Source organism: Mauremys reevesii, linkage group 5 (assembly GCF_016161935.1).
Source record: "Mauremys reevesii isolate NIE-2019 linkage group 5, ASM1616193v1, whole genome shotgun sequence".
NCBI lineage: Eukaryota > Metazoa > Chordata > Testudines > Geoemydidae > Mauremys > Mauremys reevesii.
The window spans coordinates 41,460,945-41,487,117 of record NC_052627.1 but is presented as its reverse complement, the minus strand read 5'-3'; the positions used below and the strand labels follow the sequence as shown (position 1 = coordinate 41,487,117).

The 26,173-nt window shown below is 40.0% G+C and overlaps 1 protein-coding gene across 17 annotated transcripts in view; it reads right to left on the bottom strand.

Annotated features, from left to right (window-relative positions):
- Positions 1-670: 670 nt before the first annotated feature.
- The window catches only part of KIAA1109 (KIAA1109 ortholog), a 219,227-nt gene continuing 193,724 nt past the window's right edge, over positions 671-26,173 (bottom strand). For 6 of the 17 annotated variants that reach the window (XM_039541857.1, XM_039541856.1, XM_039541867.1 and 3 more), the window contains 12 exons: positions 24,493-24,630; positions 21,630-21,890; positions 15,416-15,566; positions 13,889-14,046; positions 13,073-13,265; positions 12,612-12,826; positions 10,279-10,530; positions 9,579-9,782; positions 7,911-8,105; positions 6,716-6,850; positions 3,782-3,947; positions 671-2,296 (listed from right to left, as the gene is read on the bottom strand). In XM_039541857.1, coding sequence (XP_039397791.1) covers positions 2,080-2,296; positions 3,782-3,947; positions 6,716-6,850; positions 7,911-8,105; positions 9,579-9,782; positions 10,279-10,530; positions 12,612-12,826; positions 13,073-13,265; positions 13,889-14,046; positions 15,416-15,566; positions 21,630-21,890; positions 24,493-24,630 — 2,285 coding nt within the window. In that variant the 3' untranslated portion in view covers positions 671-2,079. The remainder of the gene's footprint in view (positions 2,297-3,781; positions 3,948-6,715; positions 6,851-7,910; positions 8,106-9,578; positions 9,783-10,278; positions 10,531-12,611; positions 12,827-13,072; positions 13,266-13,888; positions 14,047-15,415; positions 15,567-21,629; positions 21,891-24,492; positions 24,631-26,173) is intronic. The other 11 variants (XM_039541864.1, XM_039541863.1, XM_039541868.1 and 8 more) reach the window with 5 other exon arrangements.

Sequence of the window (26,173 nt, the reverse complement as noted above, 5' to 3'; positions counted from 1 at the left end):
GGCTGTGCAGATAGTCCGGGCGGGCCGCTCGGGGCCCGTCTGCAACCCTCTAGCAACGCGCGGGCGCGTACAGTATGACCGGCCAGCGGCCGCCCCTCCTTATGGGGGCGACTCGGTGGAGCTGGCGGCCCTGGGCTCAGGTGCTTTGTCATGCACCTGCCTCCTCTCGGGGGAGCTGGACTCTGCTTCCCGAAGCAGCACCGCACCCGGCGGTGGCCGCCCGCCGCCCAGCCACGCCCCTTCCCCTGTAGCGGCCTCGCAGCGCTTATTGTCAGCGACTCCGAACCGACCTCGAGGAGGGAGGAGTGAGCTCGGGCGCCGGGGCTATTATGCCGGCTCTCTCCCAGGCCCGGGCCGCTGTGTGCACGGGACAGCCCCTGCCGTAGCTACTGGCGCTGGTCCCCGTCTAGACATTTTCCTGTGTCTGTAGCCTGGCTCTTGAAAAAGTAGAATGTAAAACTAACCCACCCCCACCCACACCCCTTTGGAAAGAAGCGCCAGCCTCTGCTCGCTGTGGGAAAGCCCCACGCTTGTGACTTTAAAATCCCAATTTTGTACATGGGAAAAGTTAGAACAAGAGGCCTCAAACGTGACCTAGTTTTCAGCTACACACGGGTCAGGTCAGGTCATGATATCCAGAGCACAGGGGGTATACATGTGAAGATGGAAACAAACATTTTAAAGAACACATTTTTAACAGAAAAATACTATAGAAATGTGGATTACCTTGGCTACATGAAAGGTACAGTACCTTGTCTCTCATTAGATGAACAAGGGTGTGGGGCTGAAGGACACGTTACAAAGTCAGCTGGCTAGAAGAGTTATTTTTGTTTTTTTACAGCTGGGTGTGCACAGGGGCCGCTCCAGGCCCCAGCACACCAAGTGCGTGCTTGGGGCAGCATGTGATGGGGGGTGCTCTGCCAGTCGCCGGGAGGGCTGCAGGCAGGCAGGCCGCCTTCGGCGACCTGCCTGCGGAGGGGCCGCTGGTCCCGCGGCATGCCACCCTGCTTGGGGCGTCTAAATGTCTAGAGCTGCCCCGGGTGTGCATGTATAGACATTTAATTTTGACTTTATTCACATTGCACTAATGAATGTTGGGCTTTAAAATTTTACAATAGATGCAAGCAAAAGTGTTTAACTACACACATATATAACACCATGTAGAGTTCTTAGTAATCCTGAGAGGAGCAAAGTAATGTGTGATGTTCAAGTGCTAGAAGTCTTATTGATTAAAAAGTGTCTGAAAAATCATGGCTTCCAGAGGTTTTTGTAGGCTTCCAGATGGTGGAAGATAGATTTTTATTTACTGTATTAAACTCTCAGATTTGCATTGGCTAGCTTGTCATTTTTCTATTTCATTATTAATGAATGTTCCCCTAGCTCTGCCTGTTCCCATCCAATTACAGCTGAAGACATTATATACTACAGACTTTTTTCTTAGTTCTTGTACAATTAAAACTCTAATGTAATGTATTTCCAGTGCTTGAATTAGGGGACATACGTGTGCATGCCCCTCTAACACTTCTTACTGCTACTTTTTGAGAATAAGGAACTTAAGTTTTCTTTTACAACACAGTTACTGTTTTTTATTACAAGTGTAAAACTTAAAATGATTTTTAGCACTATGACAATCAGTTCCATAAATTATATACATACAGGAATTTACACAAGTCTACATTGACAAAAAAAGCCATTAACAGAGTCACATTAACAAGGGTTTGTGTGTTATGGCCAATAAAAGTTACGAAAATTCACAGTTAATCTTCACATATTTTTAAAGATGCAGGAATCATATTGCACATAATAAAACTGTTAATGCTAAACAGCAGATTTACAGTATTTCACCTATTTTTTCACAGAATATACATTGGTCATAATCATGCAATACTTTACCACATACAGAATGGTATTGTATACCACTGTAAACAGTCACTTACAATGTAAGTTTTAAATATAGTAGCAAAAAAAGCTGTTAGGTTTCTCTTTAAATCATACTTAAAATAAATTCTTATTATACAATAAAATACCAGTCTCAGACAGAATGGAAATAAAATTATAGTTTTGTCACAAATTATATCGTCAGTGTTCTTCCTTGTCTTTTCCTTTCTTTTCTTTTTCATCCTGTAGAGCAGTACCAAGTTTTTTTATAAGGACTGACAGAACTTTGTCCAGTGGGTCCATTACCCCCCGTTGAAGCCACTTAGGAATAGTAGTCCTGGCATGATGAAAGCCCAATTTTTGAAGAATGTAATCAACACCCACTGGGTCAATCTTTCTTCCAGTCCAAGAGATTAATCTAAAATAACAGAAAAATTTAACCTTTTGGGGATTTTTTGGGTAAGTGTAAAACTCAACTCAGCCTTAAATATGGCATAGCAACTAGAACCTTCATCACAAGTTAACATTGGCATTGTCAAATCTTAATCCTTTTTACTTCTAAATTGTGAAAGTCCAACGGGCATTTCTTTCAGTCTCAGCTAACTTATGTAAATAAATTTTGTATTTATACCTTTTTGGAGAGACTAGGTGATTCAGGAGATCACAGATGTAATAAGTCATCTCTGGATCCTGTGTCAATTTGGACCATGTTATGGTTAACCAAAAATGGTTATCTGATAGATGTTTTATTGGCCTGGATGGACTGAGTTGGTGGTCTCACAGTCCAGTTCTTAGCAGGCAAGTGTTCACTTATCAAAACATTATAGTTAGCAGTAATTGGTGCCCTTGTTAGTCTCAGCAGAGACCAACAACTGAAGAAGGCATGGAGACTACACAATTACCCCCTCATTCTCAGAAGTGATTCCTGTTGGTTAAGGATGAAGTGCATATTTAAGGCAGGGGGTGCCTGTACACCTCCTACTGCATCTGTTGTATGGGAAGTTTCAGCAGCCATATGGCAACTTTTAATGAGAACTACATTCATTCTATAATAACTTTAAAAAAATACTTAATAGTTGCATTCTCATTGTGAAAATGGAGGGGGAAAAAAGTTTTCCCTCCCTGCATGAAAAAAGGAGTTTCTTAAATTACATCACTAGAGAAGGTGGGGGATCTAACTAGCAGATAATCAACAGAAAGTGAATATTTGAAAGAGACATTTCTCATCTGAATGTCTGCCTCAAATTATTTTTATAGCCCCCAGAAGTGTTATACATTTTAAAAATGCAAACAACCAATAGATCCCTGACCCCAACCGCTTACATCCTCAATAGAAAACATACTGAGAGAATAGAAGAAGAAAGGTTCTAAGTTCTTTTTTTAAATTGGGAATTAAAGATTATTTGAACAATAGCAGAAAAAGGTAAATGACAAGTTAATGTGTGGTCCTTAATGAGCTGCATTTTGCTTCATCTTGACTTTGAGCACCTGAGAACCTTACTGTTGTATATGCAGGAGTTCTAAGCAGTATAACTTTCAGCACCTTTATCCAGTGGCTACTCTTGAATTGGGCTTGTCAGCCGTAAGTGAATTCATTAGGCACCTGACTAGATCTCTTACGTGCACACCATGATCCAGCAGATCAATGGTGGTCTATGGTGAATGATAGTATTACCCAGCATTTGTTACCAAATGACATTTCATATACTGTAGCAGGTGTCTTCCTATCATCATCTAATAGCCAAAGCAGAATCTGTGATAGCTTCCATAAGGCTAGATCCCATTAGTAGGTTAACTATCAAATTGAAACATCTGTGGTCTGAAAAATAGTCTCTGCAGATAATATTACTCAGCCAAAATAAATGTAGAATTGAATATTCTGCAAAATAAGCCTGCTAATTACCTAAGTGTGGGTTCCAGATGCCAAGTATTGCACATAAATTCTCTCCAGTCTACAGTAGTGTAAGTAATGCTTTCTTCTGCATCTCTCTCAGTGGAACTCTCATCAAGCACACTAACTGGAATTTTCTGTCCTGGTCGAGTAGACAAAATACGAGGTGGAAAGATGGCTACAAAGCAGGGAGAAAAAAATAAAATTTCATTCATGGGCATTTATTCAAGGCTTTACTTGGACTTGGTGGTAAAGTAAGTGCCAAGTTCTTTCTTATCTTGGACACATCTTACTTCAACAAGCATTAGGAATATAATTTTAAAGCTCCTTTAACCTCCTTTAAGAGCAAGTTACACAACGTAAAAATAAACTCTCAAAATCCTCAAGTGTAATGAACTTTAAATACCTTAATAATGTAATGTTTATTGTGCATGTATATTTTAAAAAAACTATTCACACTGAATGCAAATGTGTGTGCAGAACACTGGACTTCACACACACCAGATACTCCATATTTATAACTTTCACCACATTTGTAATTCACCTCTCAAACACATGGAATACCTTGATGTGGACATAGTAGCAAAACAAGGGCAGACACATGGATGGAATGAAGCGGCAGGCTGCAACTTTTATTAAACTTTAGTACAGGGAAGGAGTGCTTGCTGCCCATGATCCATACTGTCCTATACTCAGCATTTACTTGGTTCCAGTGCAGGGATTAACTAAGGTTAAGATTTTGTCATGGTTATTTTTAGTAAAAGTTATGAGCAACAAACAAAATTTCATGTATGTCCATGACCTGTCTGTGACTTTTACAAAAAATAATTGGGGGGGAGTCAGATGGGGGATGACAGCCAGAGATAAAGTAAGTTACCTCACTTATGGCCAAGTTCTCATACACAAAGACGAAGTTTTAATGTTAACAGTTTATAAACTAAATCTAAATTATTCTTTAGATTTTTGTGAGGTCAAGGAAGCTAGGTTTCAACTTTCTACCTTCAATCATTTTTGTCACTGTACGTAAGAAATACACAAGATTGATTAGTTATTTTTATATTAGCTTACATTTGCTAAAGAATAGAGGACTTGGTATTTAATAAACTAATACACAGATCTTCTATAGCAGGGGTAGGCAACCTATGGCACAGGTGCCAAAGGCGGCACGCAAGCTGATTTTCAGTGGCACTCACACTGCCTGGGTTCTGGCCACCAGTCAGGGGGGCTCTGCATTTTAATTTAATTTTAAATGAAGCTTCTTAAACAACATTTTAAAAAACCTTATTTACTTTACATGCAACAATAGTTTAGTTACATATTATAGACTTATAGAAAGAGACCTTCTAAAAACGTTAAAATGTATTACTGGCACACAAAACCTTAAATTAGAGTGAATAAATGAAGACTCGGCACACCGCTTCTGAAAGGTTGCCGACCTCTGTTCTATAGCATTTTTCACTTACTGCAAGGTGGATAAAAATTGTGAATTTTTAAAAAATAAAAAATTGCTTTTACTTAAATCATTTAATTTGCTTATTAACATTTTTAAAAAATATAAACATGTTTAAAATAAAATCTGAATTTAATACAAAATAAGTTAAGGCCTAAACTTATTAAAATCTGTTAAAACATTTTAATAAAAAAATAAATATGCTGAATCCATGAGCCTCTATGAAAAACTGAGTTAAAGGTTACTTTTCTATATAAAGAAAGATGTTTTTCCTTGATTCTAACTTGAGATCAAGCTTTATAAATATGGCACAATAGGTTGTGTACTTATTAAGGGCTTGTTTTAATAAAAATATATTTTGTATGCTCTTTTGTGCATGTAATTAAATTTCAGTTACCATCCTATTACAGCTTGACAAGTCATGAGCAAAAAGTTCATTACCTAGTAAATAAGCAACTAAGCAATATATAGTTCGTCATTTTCTAACATACTAAAATGTACAATTAATAAGAAGCTAAAAATAACAACCTATGTAATTGCTTAAATAAATGTATATAGTTATAGTATACCCTCCTAGATAGCAAAGAGATGCACCAAATCTAGTGTGAAGGCGCAATTTACTTGTAAATCAACGTTTTAGTGGTTATCTCAACCAATGCACCTTTCTTTAGAAAATAAAGTACAAATGGAGACTTTCTAAACTTGGTTATTTAAGTCATCTTGATTTAAGTCAGTCCATCCTGATATACAGCTTTACAAAGAAAAGTTAAAATAAACATATAGCAAAACTAAGGCACAGAAATAAAGTAGTTTGCCCCAGGTCACACATCTGATAAGTTGCAGAGCAAGGAACAAATTCCAAGTTTCTTGACTTCTAATCCAACAAAACAGCCAGGCAAGACTCAGACATTTTTGTTAGTATAAGAACAAATCTCAGGGCTTGTCTACACTATTGCTTAAGTCGACGTAACTTATGTTGCTCACAGGTGTGAAACAGCCACCCCCCTGAGTGACATAAGTTACATAGACTTAAAGCAGTATCTACACCACGCTATGTTGGCAGGAGAGCGTCTCTCGTTGACATAGCTTCCGCCTCTTGTTGAGGTGAAGTAATTATGCTGACAGGAGAGTGCATCTTCACTAGACAGTGTGCAGCTGCACAGATATAGTGCAGTAGTGTAGACTAACCCTCAGTCATTAGCAGTGCTCTTTGGAAGACATAGACCTGTAATCTCAGTTACACTGTTAGGGTAGGTTTTTCAAACTCACTCAGTGTTGTCTTAATTCTAGTCCCATTGATTTTAATGGGAGGAGAATTAGGCCAACCCTAAACATTTTGAAAACCTAACCCTAAAAAGCAAGCCTTCATTTAAACAAAACAAAATATACTTTATTGTATTAATAGCAATGTATAAAAATAAATTCATACATAAGTGGCTTAATATAAGATGGTTCATTTACATTACATCATAAAGATTTTTTTTTAAACCACATACCTTTTTCTTTTTCTTTAAGATAAGCAGACACCAAGTCATGCAGAAACATGATTAATTCAGCATCCATCGTCACACAGATGTGGTCTGTGAATTCAGTTACTACACTGCACTCCACCGTTGGTTTAACACTGGTGTCTGCACAAAGAAAAGTAATTTTAGCATATTGTAAAGTGTGATATATATACACAATCTGTCTCAATTTTTCATATATATATAAAAACACAAAAGACCTTAAAAGAATTGATGTTGCAAAGTCAAGCACTCAAAAATTAGGAAATTCCAGAATTAAGGTTGCCCAGCTTTGCAAACTTAAGATTCTTTTTATGTAGTTTTTTCCTCCTAATGCAATTTAAATTTTTTTAAAGAGAATTCCATCATGTAGAACTATATTGACCCTAATTTGTGTCAGTGAACCATAACTATACGCAGCTCTATCAGCTCCAAATATAAGTGTAATAGACACTATTGGACGTAGAGGTCAAACATGCCTATTTGAGCAGCAGTGGAAAAGTTAACCAACGTAACGAGAACTGATGTAAAATATGGCCATTTTGGCCAAGATTAAAAAAATGGAAACCTAAGGTAGGCTCCTAAATTAATGGCTTAGTTTTCAAAAGCGCTGAGGTCTCTCTGCAGTTAACAGGAACTGGAAAGTATCTGCACTTTTAAAAGTTAGGTCACTTATTTTAGATGCCTGCCTTGGAGTCTCATTTTTTAAATGGCCCTTCTTTCTAAAATATATCACAACAAGTTAATCATATCAATCCATTTATTCAAAATTTTCATAGATGGTGAGGGTTTCCACCCAACCTTCCAAGGGTTTTCAAACAGTGCCTGGTCTCTAACTGGATGTCAGGGTCCCTCAGGATTTAACATCAGAATTCACTCTAGGTTAGTTCAAGAAAATGGAGTAGCCAGTGTCCTTCTACCCAGAACTCCAACTATCTTCAGATTAAAATCCCAAAATTTGAGCTGGTTCTCAGATTGTACTTTCTTGCATAGAAATCCATTAGTTTGTCAGCTTTTCAGTTTTTAGGATACAAAGGTTAATTCTTCTCTCAGACCAATTTTACAGCAGTGTAACACCATTTACTTCAGTGAAGTAAAATAATCTAATACCACTTCATTATCAGAACTGAAGTAATAGTCTTGAACAGTGAGAGAAAAAAAGAAAAGAAAAAGATGTCCATTGCACCTTGTAATGAAGGTTCCTGTGGCTCTTGAACATGAATGGATTTAAAGTCCAATTGCATCCTTGGTAATGCGAAGATGGTTTCAGTCTCGTGGTTGTAACTGGATCCTCCTCTGAATCCACTTAACAAACTTGAGCTTTTCACTGTTGTGCTGCTTTCTGTGTTATTAGCATCAACGTTTCGAAGCAGGTTTAGTTCTATATGGATAACAGCAAATGCTGCAATTCAGCAATCTTTATTGAAAAGCCTTATCAGCATTCAAGGAGACAGATTTGTAAATGTTCTAGCCTAATAATGGTTTTGTTTTTCACTGCAACATGGTATTTCAATGTCAAGACCAGTCTCTCACTCCTAAGAATGTCGGGGCTGAGAACACTCTAGGAAGTACATTTATTCAGAGGTAAGAGTAATGTCTCAAATCACTCCCACAGCATCCTTGGGGCATTATTCTGTACTCCTTACTCCTTCTAGATAATTTTGCCTCAATAAAGAGAGAATACTAGGGCCCATACATCTTCACCATACTCATGTTTTCAATTACTTTTAAGAAAGCGATCTAAAGAATGGATGGAAGACTGACAAATAATCATTTTGGTTTTTTAAGCAGTATACATACACATGACTTTTTCATAACATTTTCTCTAGAAACCACCGCTTTAATTAAAGTTTCAAAACAATCTTTGTTGTAATCCCCTATTTTCAAATGCTTGGAACTTAGCACAACATTCACCTTAATTTTGGAAATTGACTGTGAAGATACTAATAATATATTCTCAATTATAGTAAGTGTGACCACATTGCTGTACCCCTCCACTCAAAGGAATAGAGGTTGTTTATAACTCTGAAATGTTCGTAACGCTGAACAAAACATTATGGTTGTTCTTTCAAAAGTTTACAACTGAGTGTTGACTTAATACAGCTTTGAAACTTTACTATGCAGAAGAAAAAAAGCTCCTTTCCCTTTTGTAGTAGTTTACGTTTAACACAGTACTGTACTACATTTGCCTTTTTTTTTTTTTTCCTGCTGCTGCCTGATTGCTTACTTCTGGTTCCAAATGAGGGATATGGTTAACTGGTCAGTTCGTAACTCTGGTGTTTGTAAATCTGAGGTTCTACGGTATTGGCTCCACACTTAAAGTTCAAAATAATATGCATGTGTGCACAGCTTGTTAAGTGCATGGTGCTTAGAAGTCTGATAAGCCTGAGAGATCTGATACTTGTAGCCCAATGGAAAACTAGGCCAGAAGTCTATCTAGGTTTTTATATTGCCCCATACATAGAATTCAAGTATCTGTAAGAGTCTTGCTGTGTTATTCAATCTTTGGGAAGCCCAAAGTCCACCCTGATTTGTCTCTGATTTCCTGGGTGAGGGACAAAGAGAGAACCTTTTAAAGTGAAAGCTCTACTCTGCTTAAGCAGAAGAGAATAGAAGTTCAAAACTCACTTTTATTCTAGCATTACTTATGTGAAACTCTGGGGGACATGACCCAGTAATGGGGTTTCAAATAAATGAGGTATGGATTATAGGGGTTCAGCTTTTCTACGAACATAAAATACCTATTCTTCTGAGCTAAACTCCTCTTTTCCCCTTTTAACTTCAACAGCTTTAAGTCAACATGTTCTGCAGTTGATTGGCAATCAGGCCAGAAATTAATGAATATGAATCTAACCTTCATTCCTTGTAGCAGTAACATAATTGAACCACTCTTTCACACTTGCAACCCCATGTGGTGGGTTTTCATGGCGGCGCCTTGTTATCTTGGTGATTGTTGCCATAGGACTTTCTAGGGCTCCACAGGGTTTGGTGACCATTGTATTATGACCCAAATGAAAGTCCAGTGTTTGTACAACATAAGTAGAATGCTCACTAGAACCTGTGTCAATGTAAAAAAAATTTATATATATATATATATACACACACACACACACACACACATTCTGAAGAGAGTAATAGGAGGATCAAGCCCTATCATACTATCACTTGTACAAGTATTAATCAGAAGTAACTCTAGTAAACTGATAGGGTAAAGCTAATGTAAGTGATAGGAGAACTAAACCCTCCCTATTTATAGACAGAAAAGATTTATCAGAACAAGAAAGCTGTCTTCCTACCTCGGCAATATAAAGTCTCAAATAAAGGATGTATCAAATATTATACTCAGCTAGGTATTTTCCTTTATGCAACAGACAATGCAAGAGACAATATATTCTCTCTGGTACATCATCACTATTTTAAACACGTAGAAGCTTTTTTGGGAAAAGAACAATATTGATTCAAAGTATAGGAAAACTGCTTTGCTTGGTTAGTGATGGTCAATTATGGTTCAAGAAAAGGTTCTAAAGTGAAGGATGCATTAAGGTTTTAGTTACCATCTTCCCAAATTTTTTGTGCTTCTGTCCAAAATGCAATGTTGGGTTCTTCAAGGTGAAACAGTGCCCAAGATTTTGAACGGAAATTAGGTCCATGGAAGCATGCCAGTGTCATGTGATTTCCATGCAAACTCATGGATCCTCCAAACTGCATTCCGTCTTCTGGTAAAGGAACCTGAAATAAGGATATGTGGCCCCCAGATACTACCTTCAAAACCCCTGGCCAGTGGCGATGATGGGCTGCATCCAGCACTAGAAGAAAAAACACAAATATAGAAAGGTCCTCAAGCATGACTGTAAACTTTACAGATGTGGAAGATACAACTGTAAAACGCCTGCTGGAATTCCATGTTTACTAAAAATCTGACTGTGGCTATACTAATTTTATACAGTCTATTTCACTTAAATTGTTTCAGCCTTGTCACGTGCAAAGACAGAGGAGATGAAAAAACATATCCAAAGAGACATACTTGAATATCAATAAAACTCATATTTCTTTTGATCAGATTAGGAGATGCCCAAGTTCATGTCTGACAAGAAGATAAATGGTTCCAGCAGTGACTACTGCTAGTCTTCATAGAGACAAGTCTCATGAAATTGACCAAATAGCAGACAGTATGGAAAAAGATAACGTTAGCTGGTCTTTTAATTGCTTAACACATATTACTGTGAGTCTCAAACCCTTGATTGGGGCCACTAGGCATTACTGAACTACAAATAAATAAGAATAAGCAGTGAAGATTAATATGGAAAATTGTACTGGTAGCCCAAAGGCAACCCACACATACAAACTGTCAAAACAGATTCAACAATTACACAAAATGTGAAGAATAGGATAGTCTAAAAAAAATCAGCAATAATAAAGAAATAATATACAGCTTTAAGGTTGGTTAGAAAGTTAAGACGACAAACATGGACCAAATATATCAGAATCGTAGTGCTACCCAAAAGGGCACAAATCTTACATTTACTGAAAAAGGTTACTCAAAACCATTAACAAGGATCACGTGTGGAACACAGTAACTATATGTGAGCTATTCAAACCAACAGACAACACACTACAGCATAACCTTTACCGGTAACGTGAGAGCCAAGAAAAAAACAGAACTAAGGACTAAGGTCAATGATGCAGGTTTGGAGGAAGTACTTCCATAAAAAAAAATGCAAAAATTTAATGTGCAACACAAAGAATATTATGTACCTATTCTGGGAAGCAACTCTGGCCAAAAAAATTACAGGATACAATTTTCACTATAGTAGATGCTGTGTAGAGTAGTCAGTGGATTAAATTACCTTGAACACTATACAAAAGATCTCTGATGATAGTATTCTCCTTTGATTTTTATAACTCGTTCCTTCTTGTTCCGCCCAGTCCCAAACTCAACCATCCACATATTTTAAGTGTGGTACTGAGTAATATCAATTTAATAATGACTGTTGGTTAAATAGATGTATAAAACGGCTACTTATTTGAACATACAGAATTCCAGTGAGTACGGTGAAGGCGTGCTGATCGCTCTAGGATCAAAAGAGGGATACTAAAATGACATGAAATGTTCCCTGTTCTATCTGCCTTGTGCACCACAAGTATGTTGAAGTAGGAGTACACCAGATATTTTTAAATACTAGATATTTTACAATTTCTTGTGTAGCAAGAAAGTCTCTAGATTCTTTATTGGTCATTAACAACTTCCATGTTTGGTTAGGAGAAATGGGACCCTCACACTTCAGAGTGTTTAAATGAGGACTAATCAAAAATAGAATACGATTTTCATGAAAAGCCTTGGAAAAAAACAAATATTTTCCATTTTGATTGATATTTTTCTTTTTAATATTTTTAATGAACATTTTTACATGAACACTGATTTAATTTGAATTTTTTAAAGGCTTTTCATTTTGGAGGGTCTCCACCCCACACTTTTTCATTTCTTTCCCCACTGGAAAAAGGAAGGGGGAGGGGGGAAGAGGAGAGGAAAAAAAACAACTTTGAAAACCCAAAAACAAAGTTTTTCAGAAGTTTTAGTGGAAAGTTCATTTTTCATCTAAAAATCTAACAACAAAATTATCAGCCTACTTTTATATTTACCAAAAGAGTGTATATTCACAAGAAAAGTGCTGAACTTTATTTTTATAAGCTATCCCTGCCACAAAAATCTGTGGCAGATGTACTGAAGCTTTAGCGTGATATCTTGTTACACTAATATTAATGCTTTAAAATTCTATGGGACTTACTCTCACACATTAGTGTTTGCAATACTGGAAACCTAATTCTGTAAAAATCTCACCTATAAATGGTACTGTATAACTAAGCTTTTTATTTTTATAATACATACATTGCTCGTGTGAGCTTTTCTCTATATTAGCCACTGTCTTAGGAGGAAGATAAGGAACAGGTCCCCAGGTAGACAAAGCCCGTTTGCTGGTATCAAACTGCTGAGTAAAGAACTCCTGAAGCTTCATTCCTATTTTTATCAGGTCTGGGGTGGTTGATCTTGAAATCATCACTTGAAAGATATCCCACTTCAAGTCTCCATGGACAAATATCTCACTAGAATATAAAAAGAGTAAGAACATTTACCATAAATTCAGTTTAGATTTGATTCTGTACAAAAAGGGACTTGTTTTCACTTTGCTAACCTGCATTATTTTATTTTAATTTAATTTAATTTTTGTCATCAGATATGATCCAGCAATTTTTTATGAAAAACCGCATATATACTTTCTTTATTCTTTTGAATGAGATAAATGGATGGAACTAGACAGTGGAAACATTAAGTACAGTAAGAAGTATTACCTTTTATCAGAAATACTAGAATCCAAGGTATTATATAGATTAACTTTCCATTCATCCTGCAGTTTAAGATCTGCATTACTGAAGATTCCCATAAGGATACTGGACCCCATATAGTCAACACGTGCTTCTGTAGAGCCCATAGTAATCTGAATTTTGTGACTGGGTTGCTGGTTTGGATGTTCAGAAATATGAGCTGAAACAGAATAATTCACTATGGATATACAAGATGTTAACAATAAAGGACCAGATTCTCTAATGAATCCTGACCCTTTTGTGCTACTCTTGTGGTGGAAAGGGGCTGGAAAGCCACTGAACTCTCCTAAGCATTGGGAAGTCCCAAAATAGGATTGGCATATCCAGCTCTTACATCATCTTTCCTGCAGTTCCCAGCATAGGGATGTTTGAGGAGCTATAGGGCACACTGGAGTGCTGTGTACTCTTCCAGTTCCCCAACTGGTAGAAGACTTGGGGGCCACAGTCAGTCATTGCAGGTTAAGAGCAGCCCTGGCCCTGAGGCAGAGAACCATCCCAGAATCAGGGAATTGCAACTGACTCCTGTACACCCTCCCCCACCCCCAAACTTTGCCCAGTGAACAATGGATGCAGCAGGTGAGATTCTAGGCCAACATCTGTTTATATAATTAAATAAATTCACATAGGAAAATTTTGTATTACATATGTGCTTTTGGCTTTTCACATTATGTAAAAAAGTTGACACTTCAGAACACTACACTTCTGTAGAATACAACTGCACTGGTGTAATTTGTAATGGACTTGGTATAGCAAAGTGTAAAACTTTTAGTCTTTCCAACTTACCCACCATCTCCAAGGTATTAACATCTATGGTACCTCCAACCACACCTCCTCTGGAATCCAGCTGTGATCTTCCCAGACCAACAGACATGCTAATTTCACGGTCTCTGTTACTACCCACAGATAAACGTCCTTGGCTTTTCAAACCACTGGTAGTCCACCTGAAACAGAGATGAAAAGCGGCAATGCATGAGTACTTCCAGTACTTCAAACTGCAAGGTACCATTGTAAGCAGAAACTGTTGAGATAGGCATAGTTTCTTGTTTTACTGCACAGTTGTTTTTGAGTCAGTGTTTGGGGCAAGAAAAATATATTTCCACAAATGAGAAAAGCCAAATGACAAAATAGTGCTGTTTCAGAAAGAACAGACACTTAAGGTATGAGAACAAGTTACTGGATGTAATTCTTCAGCAGTGATTAGGCATGCACCATCTGTTGGAGTATTTCAACACTGGAACATGGAATGGACAGAATTGCTAAGAGCATGGATCTAGTATACTCTACGGTAATCTACCTGTGCAAAATGAAGCTCTTTACATACAAAATTTGAAAATTTGGCTCCAAATGAAATGTTGCTTCCCGCCCTTCTCCATGAAGCAGAGATAATATAATATAGTAGGGTTGGGCCCAAACCCGGCAGAGAGAAAATCCACCTTTCCACACCTTTGTGCCTCTTATAAATGGTATTCTGATTTTCCCACACTGTCCTATACTGATGATTTAGAAACCGACTGTCTGTAGAAATATCTATGCGTATAATATTGTGTTCCTATGGCCAGTGGCCTGCCTAGGATAGAGCAGACTATACTTTCCATAGGGCACTGAGGCTATCTCAGATCCTAATTTATGTCAAGTTCCTGAAGTCTTGAGTGTAGCCTCAGTGGCCGTTAACACTTACGGTCAGTTTCAATTCAAGCAGATCATAAGTCAGGAAATCATACAACACTACATTTGTTTGCTAGGGGCATTTAAAGTGGAATGGCAGGATTTAAAGCTATAAAAATACAAATCACCTAGAACAGTGGCTCTCAACCTTTCCAGCCTACTGTACCACTTTCAGGAGTCTGATTTGTCTTGCGTACCCCCAATTTTCACCTCACTTAAAAACAACTCATTTACAAAAATCAGACATAAAAATACAAAAAAAGTGTCATACCACACTATTACTGAAAAATTGCTTACTTTCTCATTTTTAAGCTTATAACTGTAAAATAAATCAATTGGAATATAAATATTGTACGTACATTTCAGTGTATAGTATACAGACCAGTATAAAAAAAATCATTCTCTGTATAAAATTTTAGTTCGTACCGACTCTGATAGTGCTTTTTATGTAGCCTGTTGTAAAACTAGGCAAATATCTAGATGAGTTGATGTACCTCCAGGGGTAAGTGTACCCCTGGTTGAGAACCACTGACCTAGAAGACAGCAAGTTTTGAATGTTCTTGGGGGACAACTCTTTAACAGTCTTCTCCCCAGCAAATTAAAATATCAAACAAAATCTGCTAAATCACCAATTTTTCTACTTACGTAGTATTGCCCATTACATTGCTCATATTCATTTGGACATTTAATTGTTTCAAATTCATAGCAAACACAACCAGAGTTTCCCATGGTGTCCCCTGCTGACTTCCAGCTTTATTTGATTTATTAAATGGTGTTGATGTTTTCGAGAGCGTATCTAAAAACAGAGGAAAGAAAAAATTGAAAAAGGCATTCCCTAGAGGAAAACTTGTAGGTTTTTAACATTAAAAGATGTTAACAGAAGACAAAACTGTCATTAGACTTAAAAGCACCACAGATGGAGAGGTTACTTACCTTACAGTAATTTGAGTTCTTCGCATATCCATGTGCTCTCAACTGGAGATTGTAAAAAAGCAGCATCCAGGTGTCTGTACAGAGCAGCACCTCGTGCTCCCAGACAAGGGCATATAAAAAAAAGCATGGATCTGCTGCTACTCAGTTTCTTATCAACCTTGAAACCAAAGATGCCACAGCAACTGTATATGCCTATGGATGCTTCAATCCAAAACAGTTCAGAAAACTGTTACACCAAAGGTAGCATCAGCTCTGGAAGCAGGTAAGATAGTGTACTGCTTGGCAAACATGTGAACTGAAGACCAAGTTGCAGTCTTGCAGATCTCATGACACCTACAGTTTTATAACTAGTAAAGATGCAACCTAAAACTCATTTCAGAGTGAGTGGAAATTGGCTATCCATTCTTTCAGCAAAAGATACAAAGCATCTTGGAGAAGCTTTAAAGGTCTCAGTCTAAAGGAAGAAGGTGAATTCAATGAGACCTTAGAGAAAACATATATGATGGGTCTGCCATGTGCACCGTGACAGCCTCATTCTTTTGGCTGAAGCAACAGCAACCAGAAATGAAGTCTTTCTCAAGGCGTTAAGGATCAAGTTAAGGCCCCATCCTCAATAAATGGAAGGCCTTGATAGTGAGCAGGTGCACTCTGAAATGAGCTTACTGACAAGTCTGAGGTCTTTAAGTCCAACAGGTAATCTAGGATTTTTGAGAGTGGAGCATCTGAGGCTTGCAAAGAATGGAGGGAACACCAGGAATGGAAATGTTTCCACTTCTGCAAGTAAGTCTTACAAGTAGGTGGTTTCCTACTATATCTTATCTGACTAGAGCTTATTTGAACAGGGTAATTCTACACTCAAGAACCATCGAGGAGCCATCCCTTGAGACAAAGGATTGGGATGGATCAGGGCACCTGAATTCCTCTCAGGGAAGACTTCATCTTCTGAGATAGGAAGAGGTGTTGCCACAGAGAGGTGAGAGGTGTAGCACAGTTGTCTTGGCCATGATGGCACTATGAGACTAATCCTTGCTCCTATTTGTCTCAGTTTGAATAATGTCTTGAGGATCAGAGGTATGGGCAGGTAGAGCTGGGCAGGGGACCAAGGTGTTGTAGGGCATTTTCCAACACTCGTGGTCCTGATGAAATCTGCAGTTGTATTCTGGGAGATCAGGTACATAAACCACTGAGATTTCTATCTGATGCGAGATACACTAGTTCCACAGTCTTGGCGACTCTGCTCATAATGACTGGGATCTTGCTTCCCCTGATGGTTTATATAGTACGTCTGCCTGATTGTCCATCATTACCCTGACTGAAGGGCCCTGTATATTTTAAAGGAAGTGCTGACAGGCGTAGCAAAATGCTTAGTTCTAGGATGTTTATGAAGAGTGCTCTCTTTTGTGGGCATCATTTGCCCTGTGCAGTGGCCTCTTGTAGATGGGCCCCCCCAACCCAAGTGAGTGGCATCCATCATGAGGATTTTCTAGAGCAAAGGATGTGAAAATCAGGATTCTACTTCAGTGGGTTCTTCCACCCCTGAAAGAGTCTGTATGTTTGGAGATACCATGACTCATCTGGAAAGACCATCTGTTTGTGGTGTACACAGTCCTCAGGCAAGCCCAAAGACATCTGAGGAGCAGTCTTGCAACATAATGCATGTGGAATCATGCAACATAATGAATGTGGAAGCCAACATGTGACCTAGGAGTTGTAGGCAGGCCTTTAGAGTTGTTTGTGGACTGTGCTGTAAGGTAGCTGTTAGACTGGACATAGTGGAGAATCTTACCTTGGGAAGGTAAGCTTGGGCAATTAGGGAATCTAGAGTGGCTCCCATGAAGACTATCTGCTGACAGGAGTTAACGTCAGTGTTTTTAGATTAATGTAAATGCCCAGGGATTGAAACAGAGTTCGTGCCTTGAATGCTGCCAACTGAACCTCTAGAGCCGAGTGACCCCTGAGGTGCCAGTCATCCAAATATGGAAACACTGTGATGCTCCACTAACAGAGGTGAGCTGGCACTGCGAAAAAGATCTGGTAAAGACCCTTGGGGACAATGAGGATTTGGTAATGTTTTGAGTCTATTAACCAGTACAGAAAGCACTTGTGGGAGGAGTTAGTGGCTATATAAAAGGAGGCTGAGGGCTACAAACTAATTCCCAGGATTTAGGGATGGAAATATGCTGGCTAAATTTATCATCCTGAAGTTCTGTGAAAGGACATAGATGTCCATATTCTTGAGACTTAGAATTGTCTTCCAGCCTCTGCTTCTCTTGGGAACCAGGAAATATTTGGAGTAATAGCTTCTTCTGATGAAATCAGGAGAAAGAAGCTTGATAACTCCAAATGCAGGAGAGATTGCACTTCCCGCTTCAAAAGATCTTCATGAGGCAGGCCCCTGAAGAGGAACTGGAAGGGGCGGGAAGGACAGATTGTGAATTAATAGAGTATCCCACACTGATCACCTACAGAATCCACTTGTCTGTGGTGATGCATTTCCTAGGCATGTAGGAAATGGTATAGGATCTTTTGCTGTATGACTCCACTATATATCCCTCCCCACTTTGGAGACTGCCTATACCATTTCCTACATGCCTAGGAAATGCACCACCACAGACAAGTGGATTCTGTAGGTGATCAGTGTGGTTTTGCAGTGCCTCTGAGTGATGTGGTACCAACAGGTGGAGGTATTTCTACCAGGCTGATACCCCAGAGTGCCTGTCACTACAAGGAAAATACCTGTGGCAGGTCTGGAACTCTGAGGTTTTTGATATAACCCAAGAAGTGCCATGGAACTAAAAACAATAAGTTTGGGAGGGGAGATCCCATTTCAAAAGCACAGGATTGTACTAAAATGTAATATAATAATTAAAATAAAATCTGAACTAACTAAAAGAACGATTTAACAGTAAGTGAGAGAAGAAAGGGAAGTGGAGAACAGTGGATACCATAAATGCCCTCTAGAGTAGCACACTGCCTTTAAAAAAAAAAAAAAAAAAAAACCCCACACACAATCTCTGGTAAAGGGCGCATGGGCACATGTACATCCTATGGTAGAGTGCCCACAGGTCACATACTTGGAGAACTACAACTAAAAATTAAAACATTTATGGTTTACTTTGTTGCCTTAATTATCATGAGAATGAAGTCATTTATTTCTCTATTTTTATGAACACTGTCATGAGAAAAAAAATTAAATTTCAAGTCATCCATAAAATATAATAAATATTTAAAAGTTTTACAGATTTTACACATTGAATACTGAATCTTTGTATTTCAGAAATGGCAACATACATGTGGAGACCAGTGAAGCAGACAATTTGTCTGTCAAAGAGATCTAGTCTTCTTTTGTGTTGTATTAGGAGGCCCTGGCTACTTGGATCTTTCCTGCATAGCTACTAAAATAAGTCAGCTTCTCCCTGGATGCAAATCAAAGTATTCCACGCCCTTGGGAGGAGCTTGGTACTGTCTATTTGCCCTTTTGGAAGTGATAGGTATTGATATTGGAGTGTGCCACAAGTCTTTTGCAGGATTAACAATCCCTCAATGGACAATGGTAAATCTACTAGACATGGAAGGTGGCAGATTACCAGCGGGCCTGTTCCCTCTGAGAACCATGCCTTCTTCTCCAAGAGTGCTTTCTGGACTCCCCGCCAACTCTCAGTGTGATGTCCATAGAGGGACAAGGACATCTTGGGTGCAGGTGCAGCCCCAAAAGACACTGCTGGCCAAAAGGATCTGATCTTGTGCATCCGGGGTCCATGTGCACCAAGAGAAGAATCCATATGGACAATCACGTTAAGAACCAACTGACATAATCTAGCCCTGTGTCCACACCATCCACACTATTGTAATAATCTTTGTATGAGATATTATTTGAAAACTCATTATTTGCTGGTCATTACTGACCTGATGAAAGGTGTATGGCACCACTGTATAAGATTCTACTGTATAGTGTTCTTAACACACGTTCCAAACTGAGGCTGATAAACAGCCCTGTCTCAAACAAAGGAATGTATGTTCTGCTTAATTTGCATTTAAGCAGTAAACAGAGTAATCAAGCAGGAAGGAAAACAAAAGCAGCTTTAACAGGTGAGGAAAAAGCAGCAAGGAACATCCTTCCTTATAGACTGTCTCCTGAATCTTCTCAGTTGGAAATGTTTTCCAAGAGGGGGACTGACACTATAAAAAGAAGAGACAAACACCCCCAAGGACCCACCCCCCCTGTTAATTGATTCACTGCACCAGAAGATGCAAAGGAAGAAGCCACTGAACTGGAGAAGGGGTCCTGACCTAAGAAATTTGGTCAGTAAGACTGCTGAGAGTATGTGATGAGAAAACTTTGCTCTGAATTTAACAGTTTAAGTTAGGCACCAGTTGCTTTTTATCTTTATTTTTCTTGTGACTTCTGACTTATGCCTTATTACTTGTACTCAGTTAAAATCTCTCTCTTTATAGTTAAACTTGGGAAACTCCACTTGGGGTGGCAAGCATTATTTCTATTAAAGCAATAACAGAGTTTATATAAACGTGTATTGTCCAGGAGAAGGCTGGTCAGTACAGGACAAATATTTCTGGGGCAAAATCTAAGACTAGGAATTCGTTGAGTCACTCTGTACTATAGTCAAAATTGGTAGGAGCCAAGGCGCAGATGGCTGGCTGCAGCACGCACACAGACATGGCTGGAAGTGACTTCCATGCTGGAGACTGAGCAGTCCAGACTGACAGCTACAGCAACAAAGCATTGTAAAGGGCACCCCGGGTTAAAGGGCAGGGGTGTGACAGCTATTCATTAGTCTAGATTGTACCCTGGGGTTTGTCATAGACTGGTGAAATTCAAGTCAGTCGAACTCCTATTGGAAGCCCACAGGAGTATTTGTCATTTTTTAAAACATGGCACTATACCTAAACTGCATGAGTATGTGCTAGTTCAAAACAATATTTAGCTAACCACAAATTCTACTTCAGCTCAGTCTTCCTTTGTGAACTGCTTACAACATTTTCCCCTCCATATAGACTAAAAGCCTGTCCTCTCACTTCTCCGGATATTTCACTGTAGTAAAAAACATTTTTAAACACCTTATCTGCCTCAATACTGTACAGACCCCAAATAGACATCACTATTTCACCCATAAGATGCAAAATCAAATCAGTCATAGTAGAACAAATTCGAATAACTCTCTCCACCTCTATACAAAGAGAAACATCTGTATTTATGTTGTACTTGCTAATATGGGCCTGAGACTCTGTCATCTGTATTCAGCCACATATTAAACCCCATCCAATCTGTGACGTGGAGCTGCTTCGGGGAGCACCAGGTTAGTGTGGGTGGACCCAAGTGTAGAGGAAAGGATTATAATAAACCAAGATAAACTGCAGAACCACACCCCAGCTATGTAACCTTTGTACTAACAATAGCAATTCCAATGTCTTCTATAGACAAGATGGACAAACTATATTTCAGTTCTTGTAGTTCTCAAATTCTGTCCTATCACAAAAAGGAGACAGTAGCACAATGAGAAATATACATGCTTTAGGATCTGATCCTGCAAGGTGCTAAACATTTTAGTGGGAGCCAATGGCATTCACCACCTCACAGGATTGTGCCTTTAAGTTTTAATTTATTTATAGGTTTGCTACTTTTCCATGATTACATTTCTCGTTTAAAATTTTAAGAACAAGTTCATTGAATTTTTAAAGCAATATAATTACTTTATCTCCATCCCACCAACAACAGTCTAAGAGTACAAGATCAGAATGAAAACTTACAGTTGCAAACAGAATTATTCTGACTAACTAATAATTTTCTGACGGCTATGACGACTCAATGCCCTATCACATCATTGTATTTAATTACTGGAAATATTTATATAGTGTTAGACCACACTAAAAAGACAAAGAACTGTTAAAAATCTCCTTTTCCACTCACCTCTGTGGGGAACTGAAGAATCGGATACACTCCGGGATCGTGCAACAGCTGGAGATTTTAAATTATGATTTGCTGTCCCAGGTGACATACTGGTGTTTGTATTGTGCTCATTAAAGACATTGGGTGACTGTGCCATGTGTGTAAATGATGCAGACTGGCAGGGCTGCTCCCAAGTCCGACAGTATGCTTTACGTGACGATTCAGGAGAAAGATGCTGGCTTACCCCGTCAATGGAATCTGGTGTTCCAGGACCTGATGCTGCTGGAAAAGAAAAGTGCCCATAGTGCAGTGTAACTTTATTTTATTTTTAGTCAATCAGTCTGTAACACTTAACAGAAGCAAAATAAATTTACTCCTACATATGGGGAAATGTTTTGTATATTTCAATCTTAGCAGCAAATTTCATAGTAGTAACGCTGAAATTCTTCTAAAGTGTTTTTATTGCCACCTTAATATTATTTTAATAGTATTCACAGAATCACATTAGTGTTGGGTTGGAAGGGACCTCAAGAAGTCATCAAGTCCAACCTCCTGTGCTGAGGTAGGACCAAGTATACCTAGATCAGGGGTCTCAAACATGCGGCCCGCGGAGCTCTTCCCTGCGGCCCGCGGAGCAACCCAGGGCCGCCCGGGGGGGGAGGGGCAAAGGGGGCAATTTGCCCCGGGCTCCGCAGGGGCCCCCAAGAGAAAAGCGGAGGCTCCCGCCTCTGCCCCTCTCCTGGAGCCTCGACGCATAGAGCGCCGAGTCTCCGTCCGAGCGCCTGAGCCCCGCCCCGATCCGAGCCGCGTGGGGAGGGGGCGGGGCTGGGAGCTCTGGGCTGAGCGCTGCGCTCGGCATGGTGCTCCCAGCCCCGCCCCCTCACCACGCGGCTCTGAGCAGGACGAAGCTCAGGCCTTGCCGGAGACGCGCTCGGGTAAGGAGGGGGTGGGGGAAGCGGGAGCCGCCGGGGCCGGGCCGGGGCCTGGGTGGGAAGCGGGACCCGCCGGGGCCGGGCCGGGGGGGGAACGGGGAAGCGAGACCCGCCGGGCCGGGCCGGGGGGTGGGGGAGGGAAGCGGGACCGGCCGGGGCCGGGGTGGGAAGCGGGACAGGCCGGGGTGGGGAAAAGAGGGACCCGCCGCCGCCGAAGCGCAGCCCGGTCTTCGGCGGTGGGGGACCCCTTCTGTTCCGTGACCCGCCACCTAAGTGCCCCACCGCCAAGCCACCAAACAGCTGTTGGTGGCGCTTAGCACTTTCCAGGAGGGAGGGGGGAGGAGCGGGGAGCCGCGCGCTTAGGGGAGGAGGTGGAGAAGAGACAGGGCAGGGGCGGGGCCTCATGGAAGGGGTGGATTGGGGGTGGGGCCAGGGGCAGTAAGGGGGCGTGTCAGTGATGCAGCCCTCGGGCCAATGCACTAGTCCTCATGCGGCCCTCAGGGTCATTTGAGTTTGAGACCCCTGACCTAGATCATCCCTAACAGGTGTTTTTCCAGCCTGTTCTTCAAGATCTCCAATGATGCAGATTCCACAACCTCCCTTGGAAGCCTATTAGAGAGCTTAACTACTACCCTGAAGTTTTTTCCTAATATCTAACATAAATCTCCCTTGCTTCAGATTAAGCCCATGACTTCTTGTTCTACCTTCTGTGGACATGGAGAACAACAGATCATAGTCATCTTTATAATGACCCTTAACATATTTGAAGACTTGTCAAGTGCCCCTCAGTCTTCTTTTCTTAACACCAAACATGACCATTTAAAAAAAAAAAAAACCATTTCCTTATAGGTAAGATTTTCTAAATCTCCTCTGGACGCTCTCCTATTCATCTACATCTTTCCTAAACAGTGGCACCCAGAATTGGACATATACTCCAGCTGGGGCCTCACCAGTGCTGAGCAGAATGAGACAATTACCTGCCAGATCTTACATATGACCCTCCTTTTTATACACCCCAGAATAACAGCCTTTTTCACAACTGTATTATATTCATTTTGTGACCCACAAATTGACTCCTATTCAATTTGTGATCCACTATAACCGCCTGGTCTTTTTCAGCCTAGCCAGCTATTCCCCATTTTGTAGAGGTGCATCTGATTTTTCCTTCATACATGCAGTACTTTGCATTTATCTTTACTGAATGTCATCTTGTTGATTGCAGACCAATTCTCCAGTTTGTCAAGGCCATTTTGAATTATAATCCTGTCCTTCAAAGTGCTTGCAAACCCCTCCCAGCTTGATGTCATCCATAAATTTTATAAGCACACACTCCACTCCATTATCTAGGTCAGTGGTTCCCAAATTTGTTCTGACGCTTGTACAGGAAAAGTCCCTGGCGGGCCGGGCTGGTTTGTTTACCTGCTGCGTCCGCAGGTTCGGACGATCACAGATCCCAGTGGCTGCGGTTCACTGCTCCGGGCCAATGGGAGCTGCTGGAAGCAGCGCAGGCCGAGGGACGTACTGGCTTCCGCTTCTAGCAGCTCCCATTGGCCTGGAGCAGTGAACCGCAGCCACTGGGATCTGCGATCGTCCGAACCTGCGGACGCAGCAGGTAAACAAACCAGCCCGGCCCGCCAGGGGCTTTTCCTGTACAAGCGTCAGAACAAATTTGGGAACCACTGATCTAGGTTATAAATTTTGCTGAAATTTAAATTTGTTTGTAGTGACTTTTTCTTAAAACATAATACCAACTCCCCATTTAGGCGAATGAAAAATTCCTGGGAATTCGAATTGGGCAATACCTGCTTTCAATCTGTATATTATACTACAGTATAGTTTCTACTGCTTTATCTAGTTACTCATTCTACTCATATATTATGGCATAAATTAAACAATTCTTGCTTTGGTTTATTTCATGGAAGAATTTTTCAGAGAAATAAGGGGTAGTTTACCTGGTAGATTTATGGTTTGATCACCTAGAAAAAGGCGTCTGGCGATACTTCTCCTATACCAGGCTCTTGGGAAGGCCAGAATCTCACTGAGTCGCCGCATGTCATATTTAAAAGAAGCAGATCCTATATCACAGACAGCTGATAAAAAATGCAAAAGCTCAATAGTCAGAGATTTTGAAAATTGAATCTAACATTTGAAAATTTACCCTTCAATTGTTTTAGTTTCTTTATATCTGATATATTCACCAAAACATTTTCAAGCACTAAAAGGGGTAGTGGAATATATACTTACCTTACAGTAACTGTGGTTCTTCAAGATGATGTTGTCCATGTGAATCCTACTCTAGATGCACCTGTGCCTTGTGTGCAAGGGCAGAATCTTTGAATAGTAATGTCCATTGGGCTGCACCTGCACTGTGTATGTACTCGTGCCATCTGGACTCCAGGACATAAAGGGTAGAGTGGGCATAACTGTCCCTCAGTTCCCTTGCCAACTCAGAATCCCAGGGAAGAAGGACTCTGGAAAAAGTGGGGGTAGAGGGCAAGCTTTGGGATCCACATGGATAATATAGAACCACAGTTACTATAAGGTAATGGTAATTGTTCTTTCTTCCTCGAGTATATGTCCATGTGGATCCCAGATAAACCTCATCTGAAAGGTGTGATTGAGAAGTCTTGGCTGCCACTGACTGTAAAACCATCATACCAAATTTGGCATCTGATCTTGCAGCCAGGTCAAAGGCATAGCATTTAACTAAAGTAAAGGGATTTGTTCACACAGCTGCCTTGCAAATTTGAGACATGAGCACGTTCCTGAAGCATTCAGAGGACATAGCTTGTGCTCTATTGGAGCAAGCTTTCATATTTGGAGGATAAGATTGTCAGTCATGATAGTTTTAAATACACTATATAATCCGTTTCAATATTCTCTGGGAGGAGATGGCTTGATCCCTAGAAGGGAAGAGATGGCCACAAAAAGATAGTTTGTTTGAAAGGCTTTGCCCTATCAAGATAATATAACAAGACCCTTGAAACATCCAGGAAGTGGAGTTTCTTCTCTTCTGGAAAGGAATGGCATTTTGCAAAGAAAATGGGTGATTAGAGATTAACAGACTAGTTCAAATGAAAGTCTGACAACTTTGGGAATAAGTGTAGGATGAGCTCTCACCATCACCACTTCTCTGTGGAATATTGTGTTATGAGGGTCAGCAATGAGAGCTTGGAGTTTCTGACTCTTCAGGATGATGTAATGGTGACTAAAAATACTGTCTTGAGGCTAAGGTGCTATCTTTGGTGGCAAACAAATCTGTAATTGGATTTCCCCACTGGTGAAATACTGGCATAATGATGGAGCTCTTCAGAAAGCATTTGTGGTTAGTGATGTGCTGTTGGAAGACTGACACTGTTTGAAGAGGCTTTGCATCTGCCATTTTGGTGCGAATAGTGGCACAGTGTGACGAGGAACAAATTACATTTATTTTTTTATATGACCAAAATAAAGTTAAAAAGCGGGGACAAAGTAAAGGGAATTGTAGGATAAATATGAAATTAAAGAATTAAAGTTAGCTTAAGTTTGGTTTAAGGAAATATATAAGTTGTAAAGAAAGGCCCTGACTAGCAAGCAGAAGGAAGGTCTTGAAAATAATGAGTTATAAGGCCAGAAGGAATGAAGTCTGGTTCA